The 11,885-nt window shown below is 39.4% G+C and overlaps 1 protein-coding gene across 3 annotated transcripts in view; it reads left to right on the forward strand.

The window, feature by feature from the left end:
- The window catches only part of PHAF1 (phagosome assembly factor 1), a 34,830-nt gene extending 27,078 nt beyond the window's left edge, over window positions 1-7,752 (forward strand). For 2 of the 3 annotated variants that reach the window (XM_056500659.1, XM_056500658.1), the window contains 6 exons: window positions 35-78; window positions 1,978-2,021; window positions 3,360-3,418; window positions 4,991-5,063; window positions 5,509-5,974; window positions 7,310-7,752. In XM_056500659.1, coding sequence (XP_056356634.1) covers window positions 35-78; window positions 1,978-2,021; window positions 3,360-3,418; window positions 4,991-5,063; window positions 5,509-5,598 — 310 coding nt within the window. In that variant the 3' untranslated portion in view covers window positions 5,599-5,974; window positions 7,310-7,752. Of the gene's footprint in view, window positions 1-34; window positions 79-1,977; window positions 2,022-3,359; window positions 3,419-4,239; window positions 4,336-4,990; window positions 5,066-5,508; window positions 5,975-7,309 lie in introns of those variants that run through there. The other variant, XM_056500660.1, reaches the window with a different exon arrangement.
- Window positions 7,753-11,885: the final 4,133 nt, after the last annotated feature.

The raw sequence follows: 11,885 nt of genomic DNA on the forward strand, positions 1-11,885 counted from the left end.
CTTTTCTAATAGCTTTGTGATTTGCACTTTCTAGTTACCATCGCTGTGAATTCAAGATTCCACTCGTCATTAAGAGAGGTGAGCATTTCCCTGCTGTCCTGCTTCAGGGGGCACAGAATGCTCCAAGGAGAGCTGGGATCAGTTCTTGTCTCTGCCCTTCATTATCAGAGGATTCTGACAGTGGCAGTCATTGAGGCAGGGAAGAAATGTTGAGATTAGCTTTCTATTTAAGTGGAAAAGACACTTCAGGGCAAGGTAGCAGTTCTTTGATTTTACTAACACTACCTCCTCACTTACTTGGATTACAGAAATACTTAGCTGCAACATCACAATATCCTGTAACGCTACTGCTCTGTTAAAATCAATTACCTTGTGCCTGGAGGCTCAAAATCTGTAAGACAGTGTTAGTCTGAGCTCATCTGTCCAGTCCACTGGTATTTAATATAATCTGGTTTATCTGGGAATGAAAATTAACATCCAGAACACGTTGGCTCTCTGTGTTCACCTGAAAATCTCTACTTTAAAAAAATAAATCTATAATCAGTAGTGCTGATATGGCAAGGTACTAAGATCTTCCCAGCTCTGTGCAAGTAACTAATCTCAACAAAATAGGGGAACCCCGTCTGAAGATCACAGTGATTGAAGTAGACTTTGTCAACATAGGAAAAAATGTGTACTGGGAAGGTATTTGGATAATCCTGAGAATGCCAGATGCTGCCTAGGTTTTGGCCAGAAGTGTTTTTCCTCATTCTGATTGGTATTTACTGCAAGCACTTTGCTGTGTGAAGTGCAATCCTCCTGTGGCTGCCACAGTAGTTTGAGCATATGGAGGATTAAGAACCTGGAAAACAATATTTGTGTATACAGGCTTACATGAAAGTTGATTTGTACTTCAGAAGAGAATGAGCATCAAAATTCTCGCTTCTAAAGTTATTTTCCCTTAGGTTATTGTACTTCAAAGCATTAATTTGTGTTTAATTTTATTTACCTTAAGTAGCATTATAAATTTATTCTTAAAGTGTCTGGTTTTTTGTTTATTTGGCATTTCTAACCAGCTTATGTCCATGACATGTAACAAGTTGTGAACAGATGTTATAACAGTTTTGAAGAGCCCATCTTCTCCCCTCTAGTGGCAGTGCCTGATGCAGTTTTATTAGTTCCCTATTGTACTTCAAGTTCAGATGATAAATTGAGAGCCAGAGTTCAAGTTGCACAGACACTGAACTCTCAGCACAAAGAGAGCATGTTTAGAGAGGAAAAAATACAGAGGAGCAAATGGTCTTTAACTTGACTGAAAGCTATGTTTGACATGTTCAGTGTCTAGGTCCATTCCCACTGCTTTGGGAACATGTTTTCAGTATTTAAGAATACCCAAATATATGTATAGAAGATATGTGTGAAAGTACTTGAAACCACCAGCAAAGTTTCTGTTTTAAGGCTGTCATTGCAAATGCAATGATGTCCTTTTATTATTTAAAAGGTAGGCTGTGGTTACCAAGCTCTCTGCCGTCTTTATTTTGGAAGAGCAATGTTTAACTGATTTCAGGCCTGCCAGCTCCTGAGTCTCCAGATGTCAGTTTTAGCCAGCTTTCCTTCCAAGTGCAGTGGAGTGTTTTGGACTTAATGAGTGGCACATCGTGTTACCTCCTCAAGTGACTGTGCTAGACTTGCTAGCTTAGTGCAAAGAGATGGAGTTTCTTTTACATGGTGTTCTTCCATGTAAGATTAAAGCTTAAGCTTTTATAACCTTAAAATTGGGACTTGCTGTAAATAGGGAGTTTGCTTTATCACCTTAACTGGCATTTAGTCACTGTTACTGACAATTCTGATTGCTAGAGAATGCTGATAAATTTGTATATGACCTGATCTAATGCTTCTGTGTCTCCTGCTATCTGAATTAACATGCCAAACCAAATGATTATGTAAGGGACTGTTTCAAGCTTAAGCTATAAAAGCTCTTTTGTTTTTGTTTCATAGATAGTGCTGATTCACAGACAGAAACATGTACAACATACAGCAAGGTATGTCTTCTTAATTTTCTTAAACCATCTAAACCATTCATGCCAACTTTACAATATACTTCAAAGAAATTAGAGCAGTGGTATCATGTTGTTTTAAAGTGGAATAGTAGAAGGCCAAAAGTTAGTGTGTGTCTTGTGTTTTAAATATTTTGGTGTGTTAAAAGATTGAATTCATTCATAATAGCACACTTCAAGTAAACTAAATTACTACATTATGGCATGGCTTGCATTTTAACACAGCTGCAGGTAGAGATAGTGAAATAAGTCATAGGGGAAAACAACAGCAGTGGTGGCTGAATGTTAGCTGGAGACATGTTCCTAAACAAAATTCTCACAGAGCTATTGCATTAAACATAGCTCTTGAAGATTTGTACTATTTAACAAGAGAGTCCAGTGCCCTTCCACTTCTTTTGATGGGCACCAGTAATGGGATGTTTCTTAGGCAGCAGCCTTTCAAAAATGTCACTGCCAGTATGACACCTCCTGATGACAGCAGACTCCTTGAAGACTCTACAGTCTTTCCACCTGAATGAACTTCCCAGCTGGGCAGCTGTTGCTGCTGCATATTTGACAGCTGCATTAAGTTGAAAAAATTCTCAAAAAGTATTCATCAATGTCTGCAGTCAATATTCAGCAGGGTCAATGCTGCTCTCTTGGTTCCTGGAATGCCAAATGAAGGCTTTCCATGGTGAATTTTGGGTCTCATACTGGGAAGAAAAATTGGAGTCAGCAGTCTGGAAGACACTATTCTATGCTTTTTTATTTGAATTAACTTACTCCCTTCAGTGATGTCTTAGTTCAGTCTTGTGTGTGAAACTGCAGCTTCTTGGAGTCTGGTTAAAGTGAGGAGAACTGTTGGACACTTCATTAAATAGTGTGACTTTCCTCTTCTCCAATAGTGTTGCTTAAATCAAGGAAAGACTTTTGGGAGAGGTAGCAGTGGGGCTATTTTTTTTCTCTCTAAAGGTCTGTAAGAGGATTTTTTGTTGAAGCTTCCCACAGCTGCTGTGGTCTCTGAGGTGCCCCTAAAATGCCATAAGACTTTCTAGCTACATTTTATCCATAAGACCCATAGAAATTTTTATATTAATAATTCTAATTCCAAACTAAAATTAGACTATACCTTAAGAGAATTTACTAGCCCTAGCAATGGATAATTCCATTACTGAGTATGGCTTCAGTCACGAAATACTTCTGTAAAATACAACCTCAGGTTTATTGGACAAATAGGTTTGTCACAAACAAATGTGCATGGCACTCTTCTAGGTTAAAAAAAAAAAAAAAAAAAAGAGTTTTCTTGTGCATCATTTTAACACAAATTCATTGATGTATTTACAGTGGGACAGTATTCAGGATCTACTGGGGCACCCTGTAGAGAAGCCAGTGGTACTTCACAGGTAAAAACCTCTCTTGCTTGGCAAGGATTATATTTTGCTTGGCAAGGGTTGGGCTTTGCTTGGGCTGACAACAGAGGATGAGGAAGAGTGTTTATGGCACTGGTTACTTCTGTACTGCTTTGGTGGTTAAAGTTTCAGGGTTTTTGGCCACTAACAGGACAGGATAGCTGCTCTCAGAAGAAATAAACTGACATGCTGAGTGCAAGCATTTCCAAAATTCCTTGAAATGCAAAATCCAGAGATGATATCAGAGAAAACAGTGTATTAAAAAGCCTTTCTTTATGAGTAAAAAATAGGGTAGAGTTTTTATACTTTTTATAAAGTGTTTCAATAACATGACATTATGTAGCACCGTGTATATGATAACATACTTAACAACAATCTGTCTGAAGAAGCTTGTCTTTTATGAGCATACATGGTTCTAAAGCTTCTTTAGGCTGACTGAAGATAGAATAGCCCTTACATTTGCTGTGTTACTGCATTGAGGTGCATACTGGGTTAAATGGGCATTATCTGTTTGCAGAGTTATCATTTTATGATGTGAAACCATGATTTTTATCTCAAGACAAGTGTAAGTGACGGGTACTTTGCAAATACCACAGCAGTTTCAGATAAATTAATGTATTTTTATCAGACTTTCCCATGATTTTGACTTTGATTTTTTTTTTCTTTTCCCCCCCTTAATCATTGTGCCCTTTGTTCCCCTTTACTCCTGTGTTTTGCCAGTGAGGTGATTAGAGCAGAAGCCATGTGAATGAAGTAAAGCTAAGGTGAAATAGTGATGACATAGAGCCCTTCTATTTTTTCCATCTGTGTTGTAGAGAGTAGTTCAACCAGAGAGCGCTTTACTGAGCACATCTCAAATGGCTCAGACATGCAATTTGAAAAACTGACCAGTTTACAAGAAAGGACAAAAGGTAAATATATTCATTAGGGGTGTTTTTTTGGCTGTAATCTAAAATTCAATACAGTCAACAGAAATTGTCAATGTACAATCCAAAAATGCCAGAAATAACTGAAAGACAAGTGGTACATAGTTCTTGAAAAATACTGTTCAATAAAACTTGAATTATTCTATTTCAGCCTTATATAGGTTAATCTTCTTAACATGCTAGATCCAGTTGAATAGTAGACAGTATATAGTAAATGTAAATAATAGACTATATATAGTAAATACATATGGTATAGGTTGAGACACAAAAGGGAAGGATCTTGCACAAAAATAATGTGTAGTAAGGAACAGGGTGCTTCTCTCTTCCTGTGCATCTGGGGTTTTTTTAGGGTTCTTCCTGTTCAAGTTAAGTGCAGGAGAGTTTTCCTGTAGAGGTCACTAGTGGCTTTTTGATTACTTTATCCTCAAGTGTTGTTAATGGCTCTGCAGCAACAAGTGGAGTTTCCTTTGGCTCACTTGGAATCTAGCAGTGGTGTTGCATAATGTAGAGATTTCTTTTGATGAAAGCCATGATAAAGATGCTGTAATTCACCTTAGCTGCTGAGTAGCTATTCTTCTTTAAGATGTTCCTGATCCTCACATATCCATTTTAAACTTTTTTCCCCCTCTCTGCTGTTCAGGTCATCATCTCCGAACAACACTAACCCATTTGGGTCAACCTTTTGCTTTGGACTGCAGCGAATGATCTTTGAGGTTAGAAAAAACCCTTTTATTTTTGTCTGAGCATGGGAAGATGAGGAGTTTGCTATTACTACGACTGGCTTCTTACTTCTTATTGCAATAAAAGCCAATGCTTGGGAGTGGTATAATTTTAGTGCCTGTTGGCAGAAAGAGGGAACTTTGCAACCTCTTCTTTGAGGTTGTGCATTTGCATGTTAAAGCTGAAACTTGAAGTTTGTCACCTGGAGCTCAGGCTGGCAGGGAATCCATTCACATGGCTGGTTGGAGCAGATGGTGTTGTGTCATGGAAATCTAAGAGACTATTTTTAGGAACTAGAAGAGAGCTTGTTGCTGTCATTTGTTGCTGGGATTTCTTTTTTCAGGCAGATCACTTCTGTATTCACCCTTTTAATACTTCTGATTTCTGTTTAGTGTAGCACTTCTTTTAATTTCCCTTTTCCCTGCTGTGCTTTTGCAGGTGATGCAGAATAACCACATAGCTTCTGTTACTCTGTATGGCCCCACACGGCCCAGCAGCCAGTTGAGAACGTCGGACCTTCCCCAGTGAGCATCCCCTGCAAAGTCAGCTAATCTCAATGCTACAGAATTAGTACAGCGTGCCTTGATTTGCTGCCACTTATAATATGGAAAGCACGTTATGATTTTATTTTTTTTTTTCAATAAGCCTTTCCACCCAGGAGCGGTGTAGAAAGGAAATTCTCTCAACCCTTCATCATGGGGCATGGAACTGTTGATGGAGGAAAGCAGCTTAGGTGCCTGTGCCGTCATTTATTCCTCTCCGTTGCCCTCATCCTATGCAGCACAGACCTGAAGAGACTGTCCCTCCTTCTCAGCTGGCAGAAGGGGGAAATGGAAGAGGGGCACGTAATGACTGCAAGAATTAGAAGCACAAACTTTCTGAGCCTTGGAGCATCTGGAAGCAGGTATTGATTTTAGTCTGTTTGTGTTACTGTATTGATGTGGTGGTCACATTTTAAGAAAACGTGTGTGTATATATATATAGATCTAAACACCTCGGTATTTCTGTGGCTTAGGACATTGTACCAAGTGTGACAAGGATGTATATATGTCCATGATTTCAGGCACCACATCTTTGTGTAACTTTAAACCAAGCAAGTAGCATGTGCATAATACTTGGTTGTAACATTTGCACTACATACACTTTAATTACTTGATAAACGTTTATCTTCACTGAGGAGCATCTGTGTACTGGGTGTGAGTGGGGTGTGGTGGTTATTTAATGTACACTGCGCATAAAGCTTATTTATACAGTGGATCAAATTTATCCACCTTCCTGCACTAATATGTACTTGATATGCTGATACAATTTTTTTCTGTCATGGCTGGTTTACTAATTTTTTTCATATGCAATTTCGAAAGAAAAAAAATAATTCTGGAAGTGGTTATTTCTATGATTGAATTATGTTTTAATGAAAAGATTTGATACAATTTTTCATACTAGTGAAAAATTTAATGAAGAAATAATGTTGCCTCATTTGCCTCTGTTCCAAAATCCTTTATTCCTACTCTATTTCCTCAGAGATCGAAAAGCTGTATATAATGGTATCTCAGAAAGAAATTCTGGAATTCCGCCATCACCGAGATAACCTTTTCTGTAACTTTTGATGTATGATTTTAATTTATGCCAAAGGTTTAGCCAAAGACATCCTCGTTGTAGTTTCACCATTTCTGTACATATATGCTAACTGCACACCCCACCCCAGCAGACAGGATATAGGCTTCTTTCTAGTTGGGAGATGCTGCTCGCGACATTTTATCCCAGGAGGATACTTTAGGTTTCTAGTTCTCTTACCAGTCTTATTTGGGAGAAATAGGTGGTCTGTCTTTGAAATAATGAACCCTTTTTAAAAATGGACAAGAGAAATGTATAATTTTATCCCATTTTTAATATTTCGGTGTCGCAACTTGTGATACATAGATGACAATTTTGTGAGTTTTACTATGTGTGTACAGATTTTTGTAAATATGACATTTTTGTAATTTTAACTCCATGTACAGTGTAATCCTGTATAGTTTATCAATGAATGAGAGATAGGAAATTGAATGTTAACTGAAGTTTTGGATCCTGGACCAGTAGCAGGGATAAATGTGTGTGTGTGTGTGTGTGTGAGACATTCTTTGCCATTTAGTCTTCCTGTATACTGTGATACTCTAAACTGTTTTGCTAAAACAAACAAAAAAGCCCCATGGAGAATCTAATGGATAAGGAAAAAGTTACTGTTTACCTTTATCCCTAGGTGTCACTCCTGTTGAATCCCTGTTCAATCTGTGCTGTCTCCTGTGATCGTTGCTTGCTAAGAAAATTCTATGCCTCAATCTTCCTTTTTGTTTCCTCTCTAATTTTAATTTCATTTTACATAGCCCTTCTGTAAATTAAATGGAATAATGAGCATGTACACTGAAAGAAAAATAAAAAGAGACTCTCAGTTACTGTTTTTGTGTTAAATACAGTTGCTGGGTGTTTTTGTAATAAAATCATGGATGTTCCTGTTTTTTCTTTTCTTATCAATCAGTTATTTTTATTTTATTGGTTTTCAGACATTGTATTTGAAGTACCTGACCAGTGTGTAGTGACTTTATAGCCAGTTCAGTATGTTCTCCAAAGAAACAGTAACTAACATAACTTGGTGGATACATTAAAGCATTTTGTAAGGTTTTGCCCTGAAGTGGAGAAGGAAAGTCTTTAAACTATGGTCGATAGCACCGTGGGCTCTGCATTGTGTTCAGAAATGGGATTGTTATGCTCCTCTGGGCCCTTGGGGATCATGGAAATCGATTGAGCTTCAAAGAGGGGGAATATTGCACAGCAGGAAGGAGGAAATGCCTGCAGTGAAAGCAGCAAATGTGAATTCTCATAGCACCTTCGTGTGCCCCAAGGGACTTCACAGAAAAGCTTTGGGAGTCTCCTTACCCTGAAGCAGCTCAAAGGTTAATGCAGGACACCAGGAATGGGACTTGTTTCTCCTGCCCTGGCTGTGTGGGGCAGCAGAGCACTTGGCCCTCTTCCTGCAGCATCCCTTGGTGCTGGAGCACAAGCTGACCTTGCCTGGTGCTTGGCTCAGTGTGCTCCTGCAGAATTTTATGGTCTCTGAACTGAGATGCTGTGCATGCTGATTCGTGTTGCTAAAATGTGACAGCAATCCTGAAGCTAACTCAATTTTAATTCATCCCTTTCTAATAAAGGCTCCAGATAAGCTGCAAGAGGAGATAAATACTTGATGGAATGATTTGAGTAATGGCTATACAGATGCTGCCAATATCCTGCTCTCAAGCATATTGAGTTAAATTTCTTCACAAGAATGAGGTCAGGCCTGCTACTGTAGCATGAACCCTGAGACTTAGGACTGGAGCAGCAGCTAACTGAAGGTATTTAATAACTGCAGTGGCTCCCAGCTTCACTTGTAATGCTCTGTTAGAGTCCAAGTGACCAAAAAAGTTTTGATAATTAACAATTCTCTCTTAATAACCCATATACTTCTCTAGGTCAGCTCCTTGGTATTGAAAAATCCTCTGCACAGACAAAACATTAAAGGCAATTTTGCATCTTGGCTGTTGCTGCTGGGCTGAGAAAAAGCACCAGGAGAGAGAATGTGGAGCTGCTCTTACGAGTTTCCTCAACCACCCTTTGTGAATGCAGCTGTTCACAACTCTCTTGTCTGAGATGTATTGATTTGTTTGCTCCCATTCAGACTAAGCCAAGATGTTCCTGAGCTGATGCATTAGAGAAAGCACTGTGAAGCATTTAAGGACTTGCTGGCATGAGAAGTTTAGGAATGGATAGAGGGGACTGATGGTGAGTTTGAATCAGAAGAGAGGAAGGAGTAGAGGAGCAAGGTGAGGATGGCAGTGTGGCAGGACTGGGACAAGGCAGTTCATGTGAACCAAGAGCTGCTCTGTGCAAAGGGCTGCTCAGGGAGGAGCAAGAGGCCAGCTCTGATCCCCCTCCCCAAGTAACAGAGATTTGGGCTGCATCAGAGCCCATCTTGCCAGGTGTCCTTGTTCCTTGAAATAATCCTGTGTGGTTGGATACAGATCCTGCATGTTGGCAACGTGTGTTGGTCCATCATTTTGGTTTCATATGATAAAACTGTTTGATATAAAGTCCAATTGCATTTTTAATAAAACATGTAGTGCATATGATCCCCTTCTGATGTGTGCTGTTTTCCTTTGCAAAGAAGTGAGGAGTCTGTGTGTGTGTGTGTATCTGCTTAACTTGAATATTGCAGTACTGTCCACAGTATTTCATTTGTTAATAAAACTGATTGTTGTGCCCTTCTTTAAGGAGGTGAAGCTGACATTTTTTCCTGTATTCTTCAGGCCTTCAAGCAGTCCCTGGGCTCCTGTGATAGCTCCAGGCAGTGCTGTATAGATAAGTGCTGCTGTGTAATACTAGAACCCTCACCCTTGCAGTTCCTCACAAGAAAAATCAATCTTCTGTTGCCAGGAACTGTCACATTTTTAATTCTAAATAGATTTTTTTTTTTTTTTTTCTTTCTGGAAGAGTAATCATATGGTGTGTGAGAACTGATTCATGTGATCATGATTGTTCATATTCCAGAGCTCCTATCCAACCTGTTTAAAACAAAATCCTTCAGCACTACAAGAAGATGGTGATTCATCATCGCTTTGGGGCTGGCTGGACGTTAGGGACCATCTGCTGTTTTCCAGAGGGAAATCAAGGGTGTTGCTGTCCCCTTCACACTGACTTTCTACCTGCTGTTAGAACCTGTTAGTCACTTAACTACTCTTAGCCAGAAGTTCTGTTAGGTTTTTGTGTTTGGTGGCTCAAAATGTACATTGAGAGTAAATCTGCATTACTTTGAAAGAAATGTAATGTTCAAGCCCTCTCTGCTTGCTTTTTCCAGAGTATTTGGGCAAGGACTGAGTTGTCTGATTTGGCACAATTTCACATGGGCTGGCTGTGTTCAGAATAATTTTTGATGTTATGATGTAAGAAACATTATTCCATGCTAGTTACAATTGTTCTGTGTCAACTTTTGCCCAATAAACACCTTTTGCAAAAACCTTGATTATACCAGTGTAAAGCCCCCTCCTCTGCCTGACTGTTAGACACAGTCTGACACAGCACATGTAGCCAAATAAATACCTCACTGTGTGTCTGAGGAGTTAAAATACTGGTTAGTTCTGGTTGGTTTTCATGGAAATTGTGAACCAAATTGTTTCAGAGAGAAGGTAAGGCTGAAGTAAAACAAGGGGAAATGAAAGCTGGAGCTTACTGGAGATGTAACTCTTAAGCATTAAAAATAAGCTCAGTGAAGCAGAGCTCATGAAGGATTTGTTTTTGTGGGAGTGTATGTGTTACTTGGAGGGCTCAGGTGCAACTTAAATACCATATTCTTTGCCTATGTGAATTTTTCTGTAATTAATAAAGTCACTGTTAAAATGTTTATTCTGCCAAAGCTTGCAGCACAAGCTCTTGTGATGTTTGTGGGGATGTCTGTTTTTTCAGCAGGTAAAATTATTTCTCCTCATGATCTGGAAAAACCGAGTGCTTGAAACATCAGGAAAGGTAAGCTGGAGTTTGCCAGTAGGGCACTCACTGTGGTGTCAGATACCATGATTACAGTAACTTTTGTTATGGACTAGCTGTAATGGTTTTATGTAATCTTTTATATTTCATACATTACTGAATTCCCCTTTAAATTTTACTCCTTTAGTTATTTTTAAGTACTGCATATTGCAATTCTGGAAGCTGGTTTTAAGTGCCTTAATGCTTTACACCTACACTATATATATATATATATTTCACTGAGTGCATAAGTTTCATTCTCATATTATTATCCTTTAGAGAGATACTTAAATACCAATCACAAAAACCTCTGCATGGTTATGCAATGTGCAGTGTAATGAACTAAATAATCAAACCAGCCTGATTTGCTGTATCCCTCTTCCCCTCTGCTCATCTCAGAAAAACTGCAGCCCTGAAATCCTGAATTTACCCTGTCCTTGCTGGGCAGCTCTGCTGCATCCACAAGTAGGGAGGCTACAGAGATTATTCCACCCTTTTCTGTTTCTGTGGCTGTAGACACCTATTTGTCTTCTTATCACACCTTGGCTGCCCAGCTCAGGCAGCCCCCTGGGACAAGGTTACTGCAAACCTGTGTAATGTTTTTTCCAAGGTTTTAGCACATGGACTGTTGACAGATGGGCTGGGAAAGGGAGGGGGAAGAGAGCAGGTTCGTGAGCTGAGTCTGAATGGTTTGGAGAGAGCATTGGGCTGGCCAGGAATGGTGGGGGAGCTGTTTGCCACTCCTGGAGGGACTCAGTTGTGCTCCTCCTTTGGGTTTACATTCCTCTTTACTTTCCTCTCATTCCTCAGTATGGTTTTCTTATTGATTATAAGCCTAGAAAGGAATGAAGATTGTATTTAAAACCTTTACTGGTTTTCAAAGCTGTCACTGCAGTTAGTAGCATCATTAGGGAAATGTGGTGGGCTGATTTTCGGGGCTGCTGAGACCTGCAAGTCCAGCTGGAAGAGGTACAGCTCAGAGATCAGCAGTTTTTCGTGCTGGGCTTTGGGATATACCTTTTTTTCTCTCTGATCTGATGGTCTTTCAGCACTCCACAGGGAATGTTCTCAGTGCTGGTATTTAGTGAAGGTTCTCTGAGCTGTTTGATTATTTTGTACTGTTTGAATTCGCAGTTGAGGTTTGCTTCTGAGAACCTGCTGTAGAAAGATGAATAATTAAGCTGCAGACAGTAAGCACAAGATTTTAATACTGAATTGCTTCAGAGGCCTCTTTGGCTTTCTTTTTTATGATGTCTGACTCTGCAGTGGTTTGACTGAATGAG

Source organism: Oenanthe melanoleuca, chromosome 11 (assembly GCF_029582105.1).
Source record: "Oenanthe melanoleuca isolate GR-GAL-2019-014 chromosome 11, OMel1.0, whole genome shotgun sequence".
Classification (NCBI taxonomy): domain Eukaryota; kingdom Metazoa; phylum Chordata; class Aves; order Passeriformes; family Muscicapidae; genus Oenanthe; species Oenanthe melanoleuca.